Source organism: Thermobia domestica, chromosome 9 (assembly GCF_964235325.1).
Source record: "Thermobia domestica chromosome 9, izTheDome1.hap1.1, whole genome shotgun sequence".
Lineage (NCBI taxonomy): Eukaryota > Metazoa > Arthropoda > Insecta > Zygentoma > Lepismatidae > Thermobia > Thermobia domestica.
In genome coordinates this window covers 66,415,933-66,434,284 of record NC_137462.1, presented here as the reverse complement: position 1 = coordinate 66,434,284, position 18,352 = coordinate 66,415,933, and the positions used below count along the sequence as shown (strand labels likewise).

At 35.8% G+C, this 18,352-nt stretch overlaps 1 protein-coding gene across 1 annotated transcript in view; it reads left to right on the top strand.

Annotated features, from left to right (window-relative positions):
* Window positions 1-18,352, top strand: part of LOC145694711 (phospholipid-transporting ATPase ABCA3-like) — a 147,661-nt gene that overhangs the window by 60,686 nt on the left and 68,623 nt on the right. The window contains exons 7-10 of the mRNA XM_081771240.1: window positions 9,372-9,542; window positions 11,159-11,337; window positions 12,114-12,378; window positions 16,771-16,925. Of these exons, the coding sequence (XP_081627366.1) occupies window positions 9,372-9,542; window positions 11,159-11,337; window positions 12,114-12,378; window positions 16,771-16,925 (770 nt within the window). The remainder of the gene's footprint in view (window positions 1-9,371; window positions 9,543-11,158; window positions 11,338-12,113; window positions 12,379-16,770; window positions 16,926-18,352) is intronic.

Genomic DNA, 18,352 nt, shown 5'->3' with positions numbered 1-18,352 from the left:
TACGTCATTTATGAAACCTTAGCAGAGCTTGGAACAACCATCATAGAAGACAGAATGCAGAAAAAAAAAGGATACTGCTAAACTACCGTGTTTTTGCTAGTGATCTAGTTACAAAAAAGTAAGCTGGGTCTTATATTTTGAAAGCCCATTGAGGCATTTTATTCCAGATACAATAAAATGTCAAAGTATACACTCCTGTTCACAAAAACCTAGAAACCCTTTCAGAGACAAAGTCCAAAAAACAGACTACATCCACCATAATTCCCGCAGATCTGTATCGAAGGAATTGCATTTTCCCTCAGTTCTTTGTATAAACACTAGGTGGAAAACGTACACCCTTATACGTTTTCCTACTTCAGCTCATAATATCATACAGCCTACAACCTTTCTACACATTAAACGCTTCATAAATTTGAAAATATCTCTGGCTACAGAGGAGGTATTTCCTTCTACGGCCCGCACATCCTCGGATGGAAATGAAATTCTTGTTTAAAAAAAGAAGAAAGAAACGCAAATGTGCCGACGGTAGCCGAGAGTGGGGAGTGGGGAGTCTTCGTAAAGAACTTGTGAAGCTTGAAGATTGAGGGTTCGAAACTCGGTCTCAGATGTTTTTTATTCTACTTTTTAAACATGAAGATATGATGAAATTATTAAAAATATAATATTTGTCACACATGTAAATTTTAAATTTAATGCTTAGTGGGTTTTCAAGTGGTATCCCGTGTGCAATTTAATGGTAGAGTATTGTGGGTGGCATCATTTTGTTTTTTGTATGGTAGGGAATGAGAAAAGTGATGGTGGACATGTCAGACACGCGACGGGGAGGGGTGGGGGAAATGATGAGTCATCGTTCACTTAACCCCTTATAACTTCGCTCCTAATTATTCGATTTTAATTTTCTTTTCTTTTTTTTAAAAAAAAAGAAAGGTCTAAGTACGTTCTACATATTATGTTATTAGCATCTTTTATGTAAATGTAACAGTTTTGGTTAAATTTTCAAAAAAAAAAAAACGGATTTTTCCTAAGAAAAAATATTTCATTTGACAAAATAATCATTTTTGTATTATTTATTTATGCCAAATAGCTAAATTTATAAAAAGAGCATAAAATAGGAATAAATTTGTGTTTTCAAAATCGTTGTTATATAAAACGTAAGACAAAAAACAGTATACAAGATCTAATATTTTACTCAAGATAAGCAATTAATATTTTTTAAATTATCATTACACCTATTCCTACAATTTATTATATTATGTGATCCATATTAATCTTAATTCTGTAGATGTTAATAAGTATTTTAGAAATATGTCTTCATTATCATGGAATAAGAATTCCAGTCATTGTTTTCTTATTACATTCATTTACTGAAAAATAAAGGATACTCTTCTTCTGGTGTGAATCCACACGTTAGTCATAGGGACGCTTCCAGAACCCGAAGTTGTCCTTCTTACTTCAATCTTCATAACATTAATTCTTCTTAATATTTTAATATATACTACACTACACTATGACACCACATTCAGAACGCACTAAGAAAAAACAAGAAATAGTTAAAAGGGGGACAAAGGAAACACAAACACTTCCTGATTTCCGTTCCTTCACGTCACAGGGATTTTACGCCGTTCAACCGATCAGCAGCAGGTCGAAAGACGACCGGACTGGTTCATGAAAGAATAAAATAGGAAATCACTTAAAAAGGGATTCCCTTAATCCAGTTACGACAGTGCCCAGTTCCTTCTTGTTTCGCGAGAGATTATTTCCTTCGCATTATTCTAGTAACTGATTCCCTATCTGCGTAGTCCGCTGCAAGGTACTCATCTCATAACCATGATTCAAGTTCATCGCTGAGAGAAGCTCTTTAGGCCCACAATGATTATCACTCATTATTGGCTCGTATTGCCCTTTGTCATTAACAGTCCAATGCCAGTCAGTGACTGTAGGTAGTTCAGGATTCGCCATATTATTGCTTGAAAATGTGCTCTTTTTATGGCCGGACGCACTTGTATTGCAGACATGCATGATCCATAGACTTGCTTTTTAGTGAAAAACCACCACCGCAATTCTTTCAGGGGTGTTATCTTTGGGATTCTTAAGTATACAGAGCGTATAAATGCTTCCAGAACTCGGAATATTTCTTCATTAAAAGTATCTTTTCCCAGTAATGACAAAGCGTCAACAACTGTCCCATCAGCGTCCATAAATGTATTAAAGGAACTTGTTTTCGTTTTACCATAAAAATGATCTGATGATATCAGTCCCTGAGAGAGAATGCAATCTAATCAAAGCATCAGCTCGTTTATGACCTAACGCTTGATATATCATACGAACAGAAATCTCACGTGTTTTAGCTCCTGAGACAACAAACCAGATATCCTGTGGAAGTTGAGGGTAGAAATTCAACGCCAGTATACTAGGATATCAGTATCAGGAGAAAATATTCTTAGAGTTGTGCTTCATTTACACTTGCGAAGAGTGCATGTAATATGATTTTTGTATCAGCCTCTTCTTTTGTTGTTACTAGAGCTTCAGCATAAATCTGACTAGTTCAACTTAAGATGACGGAAAAAGTTATTCAGTCGTAGTTGTTGGTGGAATGACAGAGGTATGCAAACTGAAAGCAGGAAAGGTAACAAGTACAATTTCTGATTTGACAAATCAGTTCTGCATTTTTTTAAAATATGGTGTTTTTTTTTCTGAGATTCATGTTGTCTTTGACAGATACGTAGATAATTCTCTTAAAAATCCAGTAAGAGATCGAGGACAATAAGGTAGTGTTCCTATCATATACGTACAAGATATAATCCAACATAAACATAAAAAGTATTCCTTTCAAAAAACTTCTTTCTCATAATAATAACAAGGACAGATTAACGGAGGTTTCCAGTACTTCTCTAGTGAAAACCAGCTTGGATAATGGGTAATATATTGTAGGATCCTATCGGAAAGTAGCTCTTGCTACTAAACAATGTTTGAATCTCTAGTAACAACACAAGAAGGTGCTGATACAAAAATCATATTACATGCACTCTTTGCAAGTTTAAATGGAGCACAACTCTAAAGATATTTGTCTTTGATACTGATGTCCTAGTGCTAACAACGAATTTCTACCCTCAACTTCCACAGGATATCTGGTTTGTCTCAGGAGCTAAAACACGTGAGATATGGTATATCAAGCGTTAGGTCACAAAGGAGATGATGCTTTGATTAGATTGCATTCTCTCTCAGGGACTTCCCAAAATTTTCATTATACCCTCCAACCAGTGATGCCAACCTGTGGGGAAAATCCCATACCGTGGGAGTTTTTGACCTTATTTTCTCGGAAAGGGCATATATGGGATTTTTCGAGAAGATCAAAATTTACGGCTTATTCATTTAGATATTGCAAAAAGTGACTAACACAAAGAAATTTAATTTTTAATATTACAGCATACTTTTAATTAGTATAACATGGGAAATTCACACGTAAAATGGGATTTTTTGCCTCTCGACATGGGATTACATATTGTTTCAGGGTGGCATTACTGTCTCCAACTTGAAAATTCTTATTAACAAGCTGCTAACTAAAGACTCCTTTGACGAAATTTACAGATGGGTGATGAAATATCAGTTATTTACATCACTGTGCGTGCCAAAAGTTATTATTTTTAATATTAGCAATATACACGTATATTTCCTATCATATGACACATTTTCTGTGATTTCTCGGCCGAAATGAAAAGCAATGATACACGTAAATGCAGAATACAGTATAGTGTAGCTTTATAGCAAATGTCGGAAATGAGATAAAGTTTTTGAGAAGAGATAGATGATACTCCTGCGTTGAAAAAGAAGAGAAGAAAGCCTTCTCTTTGCAATTTACATATGAAATTACTGACGCGTCGATTAGAAAACAGGTTTCGCCCAACCAAGAGAATAGCTCGAATTTAGGAAACGATCCAGGGCCGTAACTTTTGGGGGGCAGGAGGGGCAACTGCCCCTCCAGGGAAGCTCCCGGCCGTTCGAGGGGGGCCCACTTTAAGACAAAATTTTCTTACTCCATATACGATACGAACATGAAATTATAAATGAAACATCAAACAGGTTCACTATGTTACATAAATAAAACAGCACACAAAAAGTAAATAAAACAAAAATTAGTCGTGAGCCCATTTTAGTAAAAAAAAAAAAAAAAAAAAAAGTCAGTTATTAGGGACCCTAGATATAATATTTCTTCGTATGACTTTGAGATTTGTCAATATTGTCCTCGTAATTAATTTGTCATGTATGGAACGGGCCCAGGGGTGTATCTAACGGTCCCGCAGACCCTGCCGTGCAGGAAGGCCCACAGGTTTCAGGAACCCATAAAGAGTAAGAGAAAGATGGAGAAAAGGGCTCAAGAATTGGAAAAGCACCTTTTCTAGGGTGCTTAAAAACGCGTATTAATGCTTTTTCCCCCAGAAAAAAATCGAAGTTACGGCGCTGAAACAATAGGTAGTAAGAAAATTGATAGATAGAAACTTAAAAGGACTTAAATTACTTCTGAGTGCGCATTCATTGATCACGAGAGAGCATTTGTTTAATATTTCGGTGATTATCAATCGTAAATGTCGAAGGATAGTACATCATATTTTCGGTAACAAAGCAGTGAGAACATCCTCGTGTGTGATGTTACTAGACAAGGACGGTAAGATTGGTGAACGAATACGAGTGGGTGATGTTATTTCTTCAAAGGTTTTACAATTTACTTGAATGTGTTTTGGTTTCTGAACTGGGCGGACAAAGAGACAAACATTAATCTTTTGAATTTGCACAAATGTTGGAATAGGTCAGTTCGTATTTAGAATGACGTTGAAGTACAGGATGGCGAGAATATTTTAAATTACAGCTTTCATTAGAGTGTTCATGAATTTCTCTTCCTCGCTGTGAAAAATAATTGACGTTAAGGAATGTGGTATTAAGTCTTCTAAATCTCCACTACCACAGGAAGGTATTCATATCAGAGGATAGTAAAAATATTTGGAGATTTAAATGGCAAAACATAAAATGACGCATTTTTAATTCAGCCTCTCTGAGAGCCGTTTATTCAATACGTATCGCTGAGAATGCTGAAGGCTAACTTAGGGAAATTATCGTATTTAATTTTTCATATAAAAGGCAATGTGTTTTCATTACATTGTAATGTAGTTTACTGAAAAAGAATACTATGCTAATAATAGTAAAATATTTTAATAACACTAGCTGAACCTGCGCTCTCTACATAGCGCATCACTCACATAATGAGCATGAATCTCTTTGTCATTCCTCACAACATCTGTACGTATACCTTTACAGACATAAGTGAAAGACGTCTTGATTAAAAAAAAAAAAAAAAAAAAAAAAAAAAAAAAAAAAAAAAAAACGGCGACATGTATCATAAAGGGGAGATATTTTCGATTATTTTTTCAATATCTCGCATTTGTCTGCAAAATTTGAGCCTACATCCGGTTGGGGTCTCTAATTCATGTTTGATCAGTGTTTTCTTTCTTCTTGCATACAGTGTGTAATAAGCAAATACATTACACACACAATTAATTATAATGTCAGTGATATATATGGTATTCATTGGGGAAAACACTCCAAACAATAAAGATTCGTCTTACGAGGGAACCTATCCAAGTGTAACTCTGACTTCGAGTCGAGACTATGACCGTTGGATACCTTGTCCCAAAAGAACATAACACGAAAAGTGATACATCTCAACAAATTTCAACTCTCTACGATAACCCTGTGCCAACGGGCAACTGGTCAAAATGTCAATAAAACCTACATCAGAAAATCTATGGCCACGCTTCTAAATCCGTTAAGTTGCGACAATAACAAAACAGAAAAACACGTTTGAAAGTGCAAGATATTGCAGTAAAGCAAAGTGCTGCAGAGTCTCTCTCGAAGTCGCACAACGTACCTTATCCAAGTACAAGTATGACTTCGAATGACCAATGGACCATATAATAACCATGACCATTGGACTTCATGTCCTAGAAGAGAAAAGATACATTGTGAATCGCAATCGTCTCGGAGGGTGAGAAGGTCAAAAGGCAACGGTATATGCTTCGCGCATCGGGACTCGAAATTCACAGATTACACTATGAAATTTCTAACGGGGGATTTGCTGAACGAGAAACATGATGGTAAAGACGAAAAGGAGTGGGGAGGAGGAGTGGGGTTGAAACTGTGAGGTAACTTGGAGAGAAGTGGGGTTGGAAAAACTGGAATAATGGTGCAGAAATAAAATATATTGGAGGGTGCTTTTGAGAGAGAGACTTTGCAGCAATTTGCTTTACTTCAACACCTTGCACTTTTAAACGTGTTTTTCGGTTTTGTTATTGTCGTAACTTAACGGATTTAGAAGCGTGGCCATAGATTTTCTGATGTAGGTTGTATTGACATTTTGACCAGTTGCCCGTTTGCACAGGGTTATCGTAGAGAGTTGAGATTTGTTCTATCTTCTTTTATTTAACAATAGCTTTCATACAATATGCTACTTGACCCCAGGTTCCATTTGCAAGTTTTGAGTTGGACCCCGCCTGGGACCCTGCGAGTGCACCGGGGACACAAATTTCTCATTCAAAAGGTGCTGTGCTCCCTACACTAATTTGATATGTATTCGCTGAGGTTCCTTACCCGTCCGTTTCCGAAAAATCTGACCCGGAATCTGACTTTATAATGTATAGTATGGAGCTCAATTTCTAACTTTTCACGCTTATATCTCCGCAACGGTTGCGATCGGGTTTTTGTTCATGTTCTTTTGGGACAAGATATCCAACGGCCATAGTCTCGACTCGAAATAGTCATAGTTACAGTTGGATAGGTTCCCTGGTTAGACTGGAGAAATAGTTATCCTTTGTTTTTCATTATCATTTGACCATGAAACAAACGCGGGAGAGATATACTAACCCTGTATACAAATGTGTGGTGTTGGAATGTATAACTCATAGGATACGATGCTTTACTTTCAAAAATTCCAATACTTCCAGTGTACCCCTAAAAAATGTAATAATGAAATAACAGCCATTTTTAAAATATTCAATTATAATTGGACATTGTGAGCTAGTGGTCTACTATGCCACGCTTAGTTGCATGCATGGAGAGCATGCCCGCGACCGCTCGGTCTATTTAATGGACGGGTTCCGCAAGAATGTAATGCACCCCGCCCGTAGTTCCACAATATACGCTATTGTTGCTTGTGCACGAAGTGCACCGTCAAGATTTGTCCCTTAACCTTGACACCTAAGTGTGTAACTCCCATTCACTGAGGGAGTGGGATACGCCCACTGCGCGGCCAGACCGAAGTCCTGAGTGCCTACCAGTTAACCTACTGGTTGAGGCAGACTGCTAGCGAGTCAATCCTACCATGCTCTGCAGGCATGGCGCCCGAGCGTTATAAGGCGAGCTCACCTCCCGCCCGTGTTCACCGTTACCCAGATTTCTGGGATTGGCTCCCACAAGCTACCGAATCCCACGGTATGACCACAGCCCGGCAGAGTCCAACCCAATTCCGGGGCCCCAGGCAATGCCCGAGGGGGCTTGTTCAATCCCGGCCCTGCCTACCTCTATCGTTCAACTGGCAACCGCCTTGTCGTGTAGAGGTACCACACACACGTTAAGATACTCCCGTATCTCATCCCGAGCCCAATGGTACGTGTTGAGTCACCATTTGAGTTTGGTGCCGGCCCATATCCCACAGTGTTTCCTCCCTTTGGCAGGATCAGAACCGTTACCCAGATTCATGGGATTGGCCCCTCCCCCACCTCCGTTTGGTCCCACTGCAGGCAGGAGTCCAACACTCCCCTCCCGGTAGGGTCGTAAGAACAATACGGGACTTCCTCTAATTACGGTAGAGGTACACCGTACATTACCAGAGCCAATGACTGATGTAGACCGTTTGCTCGAGGCAGACATTGTCATTTGGGAGCCGTGTCTCCCCTGGTAGGCCCGCCCAAACAATATGGGGCTACCTATCTTTAACGTGTTTAGGTACCACGTACACGTTGTAGCGAGGCTACCTGTCCGAATCCCAATGGTACGTGTAAGCCACCATTAGAAGGGACACCCACACCCTTCCTCCGGTAGGGTCGTTCAAACAATCCGGAACTACCTCTTCTTACGGGAGAGGTGAACCGTACATTACCAGACCTAATGGCTGATGTAGACTGTCTACCTTTAAAGACAATGGCCATTTGGGAGCGGCGGCTCCCCTGGTAGGGTCGTGGCTCCTGCACCCAGTTGAACGCAGAAGACCTGGGACGAAGGAGTGACCCACTTCCTCAGCACTCCTGAGGTACGAGTATGCGTTAGGATACTAAGTATCCCATCCCGGACCCAAGAGAACGCATTACACTCTCTTTGAGGGCAGTACCTACATCATCCTCCCGGTAGGGCGTTGGATCCGCCCACCCAGGACACACCAACTACCCACTCTTTTTAGCGTGTTGGGGTACCACGCAGCCTTATCTCCCGGACCCAAGGGCACGGCCTGGTTGCCCATTTCGGAGGATACCCGAAGGCTCACCTCCGCCGGTAGGTGCGGCAGTCAAGACTACCTACCTCGCTGAGAATGTGATGAGGTCACACGTACTCTCCCAGATCCAATGGCACGAGTTAGTCGCCCATTTTGGAGGATGGCCAAAGCCTCACCTCCGCTGGTAGGTTGTTATTCTGATTTGCACCGACAACTAAATAATCGTTGCCAGCTCCTAGCACAGGATAGACAGGAGTTAAGCGTGTTCCCATGCTGCTCCCGAAACCCTATCTCCCCCTCCGAGTTACCGAGCCACCACAAGGCATGTGACCCGGGCATACCAAAGGGGGTCCCTCCCCCTTTCTCAGCACGGGCTTGGGACCGGCCACGGCGGGGTTGAATAACTGGACAATCTACACAAAATTTGCAATCGATCAGTGAAAACGGCATCTTTCTAGAACTTGTGGTTTCCGAGATATCATTGTCAAAAGAATTGGCCACAAACATATAAACCTAGCATTTTAATATACTCATGGGCGCCCGAAGGGAAGGGCAGGGTGGGGCCCGTTCCCCCCTCTGGCTCACGAAAATGTGTACGTAATATAGCAAACCACATACATTAAATACCAGACGTAATGTAGCAACCGTAGAGATGGGCCCCTCCCTAAAAAAAAATATTCGGGTGCCCCTGAATACTGTATAGATAATAAAGCTCTATAATAAAGTTAAACAAATATATATGTTATTTATGTTACTTACTATAGGATTGTATAGTAATAAATATGGGTGACATTTTACTCCTTTAAACTATGCTACATTTTCTAATGATGCATAGTTTCTACAGACATATATAGGAAACTGAAAACATGGATTTAATTTACTAAATTAATTATAGGAACCTTGGGAATGGTAACTGGAATAATACTCTGGATCCTAACGTTTGTTGTTCCTGCTTTTTGCTTGAATTTCAAAAAACTAACGTTTACGGATAAGATATTCCTTGGATTACTACCCAATATGGCAGTCGTTTGGGGATTACAGGCTGTTGAACTTAGAGAAAAAATAGGTGAGTAATACTGATTTTGTTATTGGAAGCTATGAACAGGTTTGAATCTGAGTATAAAATAACGGTACATTAATAGTATTTAACTCGTCTGTATTAAGAGGAGCTCACTCATAGCTATACGATTAGCATACGTGTCTTTAGCATGGGAGATTCAGGTTTAATTCCCAGTTAGAACTCATATGATCCGGATTTCACGTTAACTCTTTCACTGCGGAATTAAATTTTTAGGTGGTTCCTGGAAAAGGGACAACTAAACAGCCCAAAAAAAATGAAATTGTCATATTTCCGTTAAATATGGTTTAAAGACATCAAAATATCTACTAGAAATACATAAATTGTAAAAACGGCTGAACATGTCAAATTCAGTCATTGTATTTTCCAATAAATGATATATAACACATGACATATAGCAAAATAACATATTGTGAATGTTTGAAATTAACGAAGTGCAAAATTATACAATATTGTGTAACATTAGTGCTAAAACGTTATATTTGAAAAATACATAAAATCCATACATGATTATGCAGCTATCTGTCACTCATTGTCTTACTGTTGTCCGGTATTATTTCCTGCTGTCCTCAAATCCGCAAACACACCACAACAGAATGACGCACAGCTTTCCTATTCATACGTGCTTAAGTGCAGAGTTCCAAGAAAGCACCGCCAGGTGGCAGCACAATACAAATGCATTACCACTACCACATGTTCCGTATACAGTGAGCGACTGAAATCGACTATCGCAGCGAAGTATAAACTAAAATAGACGTTGTGGACTAAAGTCGATTTCCGCAGCGAAAGGTAAAAATTCTCAGGTCGACAAAAGCCGACTTTCGCAGCGAAAGAGTTAAGCTGTAAGTCCAGGTATCACGATCTCAGACACTAAGCTCCAATGCAACCAACAAATCTATACTCTAGTTTAAATGAATCCTTTCATCATGCAAAAAGTACATTGCAGATCGGAATTACTTTTTGCAGTCATTTTAATGTTATTTCTTTAAAACATGTAAATAATGATACGAAATTTTATAAGTATGTACGGATGGAGACGAGGAGGATTAACAGAATACGAGTATGTCATTCATTGGCATAAATTCGATATGGCTGCTTTTCTTAGACTTTACACATTCTAGCATATTCAAATTATGTTTTTAGTTTAACGTCCTGCCAATATTGGGATGAATTTTGATTAAAAGTCACAGCTTTTTGATACATAAAGTGTAAAAATCTATTTCACTTAAACGAATTCAATATGAATGAAGAGGAGAGCGATTATAAACTTGTAAACAATATTCAGGAAAAACTACTTTATAGATTGCAATATCACTAAAAGTCAACAAGAGAGAAATGTTTTATCATATTTAAAAAAAATATCTCTGAAATTGGGGAAGGGGTCTATTTGTTATTGTTATCCTTAAGGCTCATTAGTAATTATTTTTAGATTATATAAGTTTCAATTAATTATCAAGCGTCAACTTTCATTACGTTAAGGATTATTTCTATGCCAACCGTTAAATGTAATTATTTTCATGAATAACAAAGTACTGCACTTGATTTTCATTGTATGATTTTGTGAAGAAGTATTTATTAAAACAATAAAAGTGTTTTAACTTTAGGTGGAATGTTCGTACTACAATTGAAAGATGAATTCGAAGATAAAAATACGTTATCTTTGGGACACGTGTTTTTGTTGTTCGTCACAGAAATAATATTGTACAGTTTTGTGACATGGTATGTTCATTCTATAAAGCCAGGCAAATACGGTGTAGCGAAACCATGGAACTTTTTCCTCAAGGTAAGGGTCATATCTATATTTAGTAGACTTGTAACATTTATTTATCAATATTTTTTAAAACCAATCCCATCGCAGTTTGCTCTCAAAATCATAGAAATGCGGTGACCTTAATTTATTACTAAACTGAGCTACATTTGCAATAAGAAACATTATCAATATCTTCTTTTCATGACACAACTCCTCTCTTTCTATTTAGTTTATAATTATAAGTTAAGTGATAAATGTTCCCTTGAAAACCCGACATTCCTTTTTAGATGCCTTTCGGGTTGTCGATAACGAAACCAATCCACTATGGACCAAATGCTCTATCACCAGAGACTGATTGTAGAATTGACGTCAAAGGCATATTGTGCACTTGTTTTCCTTTTTCTACAGCATTTTCTATGCTGTTAAGAGTGCTAAATTCATTACTATAAAACTAATCCATACCATAAACATTACCGTAACACAATACTAATACTGTTAGAAGTAAGAGCACTTTGTTATATATTTTTTGTTTAAAACAAAAAGTATACTTAAGAAACAAATAAACATCTTTTTGTACCTCTTCTTGCTTTTATTATATGTACTTATGTATGTACAATATTTTTCTATATTCTGTAATCTGGTGGACGCTAAATCAACTTATCATAATACCCGATTTACTTGATATGTAAAATAACATTTAAAATACTGAAATTACAATATAGTAGTTGAACATTACAGTACGTTTTTCTTATTAATATACTTTTTTTTTTTTAAAAAAAAGTTAGTACTGTTTTCATATTTTCTTACAGTATATTTCGCGTTTGAGGGAGCAATCTCAAGAGAGTTATCATCATTTCACTAATGAAGCGGACAATTCCAAATATTTTGAACAACAAGATAACAATCGTAAAGTGAGTATTAAAATTCAAAATTTGAGAAAAAGGTTTACAACATCTCGGGAAGCGGATATTCGTGCTATTAATGGAATATCATTAAACATTTATGAAGGGGAAATCATGGTGTTACTTGGCCACAATGAAGCTGGGAAAAGCACTATCTTATCCATTTTGACTGGTAAGTTCTTCAAGAAAAATATTTGTATTTGTAATTTTAGTATATTAAATTTAATATAATTCGTCCTACTAACAACACTTTCATATAATAAAAAATGATCTTTTCTATGACCTTACGTAAATACTGAAAGCTATCCTGAAGCTATTAAGTATTGAAAAGTCTACTATCAGATTGGGATTGATTGTTGTCAATCATTTAGTCTTATCGTTTCAGATATTTCCTTTGTGAGGAAATCAATCGTAATATTACCATTAAAATTCAAAATTTGAGAAATACTTGACACCTCGGGAAACGAATGTTCTTGTTATTTGTGAGATATTAAATATCTACGAAGAAGACATCACGGCGTGGCTTGGTCACAATGAAGCTTGACCACAGTGTCCACCAAAAGTCTACAGCCAGTACACAATACATTCATTATAAATCTGCACATTCAGCAGGTACCAAAGCTAACATTTGGAAGAATTTCATTTTGCGTGCTATACCTCTTACTTCCTTAAAAAAAAGATTTACAGAGATTGATTACCTGATAAAGCTGGATAGTTTGAATGGATACATTATTAAATAATTGGTGTAATCGAGTTAAAAGCAACTTAAGTTCCAGTAAATATGAAACCGACATAAATAAAAAAAAAAAGAAAGAAAGAAATGGGTTGGCTTGTATATTTTTCTCAGATTGACAACTGCATTACATAGAATCTATACACAGTACGGTTGTCATACAGCCTTAAAGCCTCCCAAAACTGTGGAAAAGAACATTACCCAATTTGAGAGTTATTACACGGATCCCTATGAAAAATTCCCTATTTTATTTATGAAATAAAATGCAGTTGCCAAGAGAGTTAAATAGTAGGCAAAACGAAACGTAATCTAAAAATCCGAGTAAAGGAGCATATTAGAGATTCCAAAGCTGAAAATCCGATGTCAGGTTTATTGAAGCATTTAAAAGAAACCCAACACAGAGTAGAAGATACAAAAAATTTATTTGGAGCTAGAAATGAAAATTTATTTATTCATTTTAAAAAATCGAAATTAAATTTAGACACGGGATGGTTGAGTGACGAATGGGAGATGATAATTACTAAATTTTCACAACATTGGCATGACAATAAAAATAATAACATGAGTTTGAAACCTTCCAGCAAGGAACAAAAAAGGCGCACAAATTGACTCCACCATATTTATTCTTCATCTGGAGATCACTGACATACTCGACGTGTTTTCGTACAGCTCTTCCCTTGGTAAGTCCATTCCGTTTTTATTCCTTGATGTTTTATTCTTTTTCTTCCTGTTTTTAACCTCCATGACCAAGACTCCAGGGGCTTGGAAGTATAAAGAAAATTCAGGAATTACAGAAATCCGTAAGTAGAATAACATTTCTCAGTTGGCCAAATTTATATGACAATTTTCTTATACCTTTAGTAACGTATTGAATATGGTAATTCCACTTTAAATGTTTATTGCTAAATGTTTATGTTTTTTTCAGTAATAAAATTTTTACATTGTCACATTGTAGTACTTTCACAATTATAAAATTTTAGTGATTTATTCGTTGACTATTCATATCTAATAAAAGTAGGTGAGAATGTCAAACACCTAGTTTTATGAGCATTTAGTATTAATAGATTATTACTGAAGTCATAACCATATTTTTCTCAACTCTAATCCAGCTTTTAAGAATGTTTCATCCCATGTCTTGCCAAGAACATTAAGGGAAGGATTATCAGCGAAAGATTATATATTTACATATATCTAGGTTACATAAATAATTAATATATTTAAAAATAAAACTGGTCCCAGGACTGTACCTTGTGGCACGCCATGCTGTATAGTTCTACATTCAGGTCGAAAGTTTTTAATTTGAACAGTCTGTCTTCAGTAACTTAAATAGCTACCAAACCAAGATAACGCTATTCTTTGTATTCCTCATTTCTCAAGCTTGTATAGCAGAGTTTTGTGTGATATTGTATCAAATGCTTTAGCTAAGTCTGTAATTACTTTACTGTAATACTGTAATTACTTTTTTTATTGTCCAACTAATAAATTGCGGTTATTTATATATAGCGACAGATGTATTTTTAACACTTCGGATACTATACTGATTCGTTGAAAACAAAAACATTATTTTGTTCCATAAAAGCAACATACACATTTTATACATTTTTCCAATAGTTTGGCACAGTTACTGAGTACTGAAATTGGTTTATAGTCATTTACATCAGTTTTTGACCCTTTTTTATATAAAGCTTTTATGACTGAAATTTTGAATTCATCCGGACACGTTCCCGTTCCTACCCGTAGGTTAAATGTGTTTTTCAGTGGTTTAAGGATATGTTATTTACTTTATTTATTTCATCTATTTCAGGTACTATTTTTTATTTTAATTGGTTAATGATCTCAATTTCTTGTTCAGTAATGGGAGTAAAAAATATGGAATCACTTACCTTTATTTTAGTTTTAAAGTCTGGATTTGTTTTCCTAGTGTTTTGTCCATTTATTTTTTCACCCACACTTGAAAGGAGTTTATTTACTAGTAACATGGGATTTTGTTTAAATTTTACCAACCCTTTTTCTGTATGTAATTCACTTATTTCTATTTTTTCCTATCAATCTTATCGATAATATCAAAAATAATTTTCCTCAGTTTAGTTCAATTATTTTCATATTAAAAAACTTCCTTTCTATAATACTAAAGTTTAACTTCTCTTACCAAATGTGTTACTTTATTTCTATACTTTTTTGTAAAAGTTTTTAATTTTATATTACATTTTGTTACTTATAACTAATCGATTAAATCTATCTCTTTCTCGTATTGAAGTTATTAACCCTTTTGTTGTCCACGGTTTTAACTCTCAAAATTTACTATTTATGTTTTCTACGTAAACTTTTACACTTTTTTGTATGCAGGATTTAATATTATGAAAAACATTTTTAAGCACTGCACTTACACAAGTACATTGAAATATAATTCCCCGGTCACATTTTTCTAATTATTTATTTAAAAGTGAGTAATCGATACTAGTTGGACAAAATAATATTGCTTTGATAGTGATGTTGGAGGATTTATACTGGTAAAATAATGGTCTGTGATGATGTTTGGAGTATAGCAATATACATTTTTGTGACATTGTATGTTTAAGAAATGTGATCAATGCAAGATTTAGTGTATTTTGTAGTAGGTTTAGATTTAGTGTAGGTTTGTTAATACATGAGATATAATCATTAGTACAACATATTTAAGTATAAGTATCTATATCTTCACAATATTTTTCTTTTAGTATATCAAAATTAATATCTCCGACTAGTAAAGAAAAATCTACGAGTTTTTAAGCTCGTTACCTAAAGATTTCAGAAATACATTCGTCACTATTAGGAGACCGGTAGATAGTTATTACATTATAATTTTCACAACCATTGGATATACGCAAGTCAATTCCACTTGAAACAGCGAATTCAAGTTCTGTACGTTTACATGTTCGTTTATAAAGATCATTACTCCATCTGCTCGACTGTTAGAGTAAAGACATCCGTCAAAATATTATATCCACACATACGGTTATATTTTGCAATATTATAAGCTTTCACTTCTAATATTTAAATATATAACTGTGAAACCTAACTTGTTTCTAAATGCTACATGTACTTACGTCTCTACAAATATTTGTTTCTATTTCTTCATAAAGATGAATATCACTGATAATCTATTACATAAAATATGTATGCTCTCTCTTGTTGGTCCGGATCCTTAATGTTGGAGAGTATGCAGATCATCTACTCGTTTAACATGTATTACTCGAGATGACTCACTTTTCTTCAGTAATATCTTACCCTCAACAATTTGTTTTAGGTGGCGATTTTCGATTTCAGGTTCTTCAGATTTTTGATTAGTCCACTAACATTATTCTCCAAACCTGTGATTTATTTTTGAAATTCATTAAATTTGGTAACCATAAAAGTTACTCTTTCCTTCAGTTCAGTAAGAATGTCACTAAGTTTTTCAATTTTCGGAAGTTTTGCATGTATTTCACTTACTTGCTGAACTAGTTTCCTTCAGTCTGTTTCTTGGTTTAGTATCATGTCACTATTTCCTACTTCACACGTATCACTTTTCCATTGTTCTCTTCTGGCTTCCAATTTGCGAATGTTTTCGGCTGATTTTAGTGTAGTGCATTCTGCATGGAAATAATTTTCACATCCACCAGTACAATAAATCACTTTCTTTAGATGGTTAGGAGATATTACTTTCGAACAGGCACCGCACAAAGCAGACATGGTTAATACACATAACGATTACTTCAGCGTTTTCAAAGAACGTCTTACTTCCACAACAGCTGACATCAGAATCAATATTAAGCCTAAGTTTTAATCCATTTTACTTTTATCCATTTTTAGGATCGTGTTCTCCAACAAGTGGAATTGTTACCATTAATGGACATGATATTGAGGAAAACATTGATTGCATACGAGAAAACATTGGATATTGCCCACAGCACAATATGTTATTTGATGAAATTACAGTGGAACAGCATCTTGTGTTATTTGCATTGGTGAGTTCTCATTTCTCATTTAAGATCGTTCGCATTGAAGTTTGAAAGTTTCGTCATGGGCTCAGCAGGTAAAACCTCTCTAGCGCACCACTACTTGTGACATATAATATTCCAAACCGAATTGCTTCGATCCCTAATAAGGATTGCGTCAGTAACTATTTTTCCCCTTATTTTTTACGAGATGAGCTGTGAGATTGTAAAATAAATACTTGTAGAAATACAGATCAATTCTTAACTTATGCTACTGTTTGCCTTAACCCCTATTTGAAAAATAAAATTTAAGATTGTATAGATCAAGTTTAGATTACCATGGAAATAGTAACTCTAAATATTGTGTTTCTCACAAGGAACATCTTATATTGAGAGTAGCATTGCCCAATCAAACAATGTGCAATCGATAGAGGAGTGAAGAAAAGTGAGAAATCCGAAGTTTTACGGGCTGACACCCAAAAACACAGGAGATACAGAGGAAAGAAGGTTCTAGAATCATGTGAAGATAGCAATGCAAAAAATACACTGACACAGAAAGAACTTCAAAATCATTAAAGTAATCAAAATGACATTTACACAACAGTATAGTAAGCAACTATTGTACCCACAGACATGCTCAATAACATCATATGTAATTCAGTGTTGCCAACTGAGCACAAAATGAAGTTTTGTTAAATGGGACGGAACACAAATTATAGCATGTATAAAATTTACTGGGTATGGTTCTATAAGCATGGTCTAAGTATGGTTCTACACATAATTAGATTTTAAACATGTTATAATTTGTGTTCCGTGCCATTTAACAAAACTTCATTTTGTGCTCAGTTGGCAACACTGAATTACATATGATGTTTTTGAACATGTCTGTGGGTACAATAGTTGCTTACTATACTGTTGTGTAAATGCCATTTTGATTACTTTAATGAAGTTCTTTCTGTGTCAGTGTATCTTTTGCATTGCTATCTTCACATGATTTTAGATCCTTCTGTCCTCTGTATCTTTTGTGTTTTTGGATGTCAGCCCGTAAAACTTCGGATTTCTCAATTTTCTTTACTCCTCTATCGATTGCACATTGTTTGATTGGGCAATGCCACTATCAATATTAGATGTTCCCTTGTCAGACAAGTAACACGGAGAGTTAGAATGCTCCTCTAAATCACTTTCAGTATCAGTAGACTAGATGCATTCAACTAGTTTTTCTTATGTCAGATTACATATGCACTCCAGTCTGTTTGACCAAGTCCCGATTAACAGAATCGCTAAAATAAGCCTCTTCCAAAGAAATGACAAAAGAAAATATTTTTTCTTCACAAGGTGAAATAAACTTCATCATTTTAGTCCTCCGCCTTTAGTTTAGCAATGCTTCGCTCTAGTGTTGAGTTGTGAGGGAATCATATGCTGCCAACCACGTCTTTTCATGCTGAAAATATATCAAA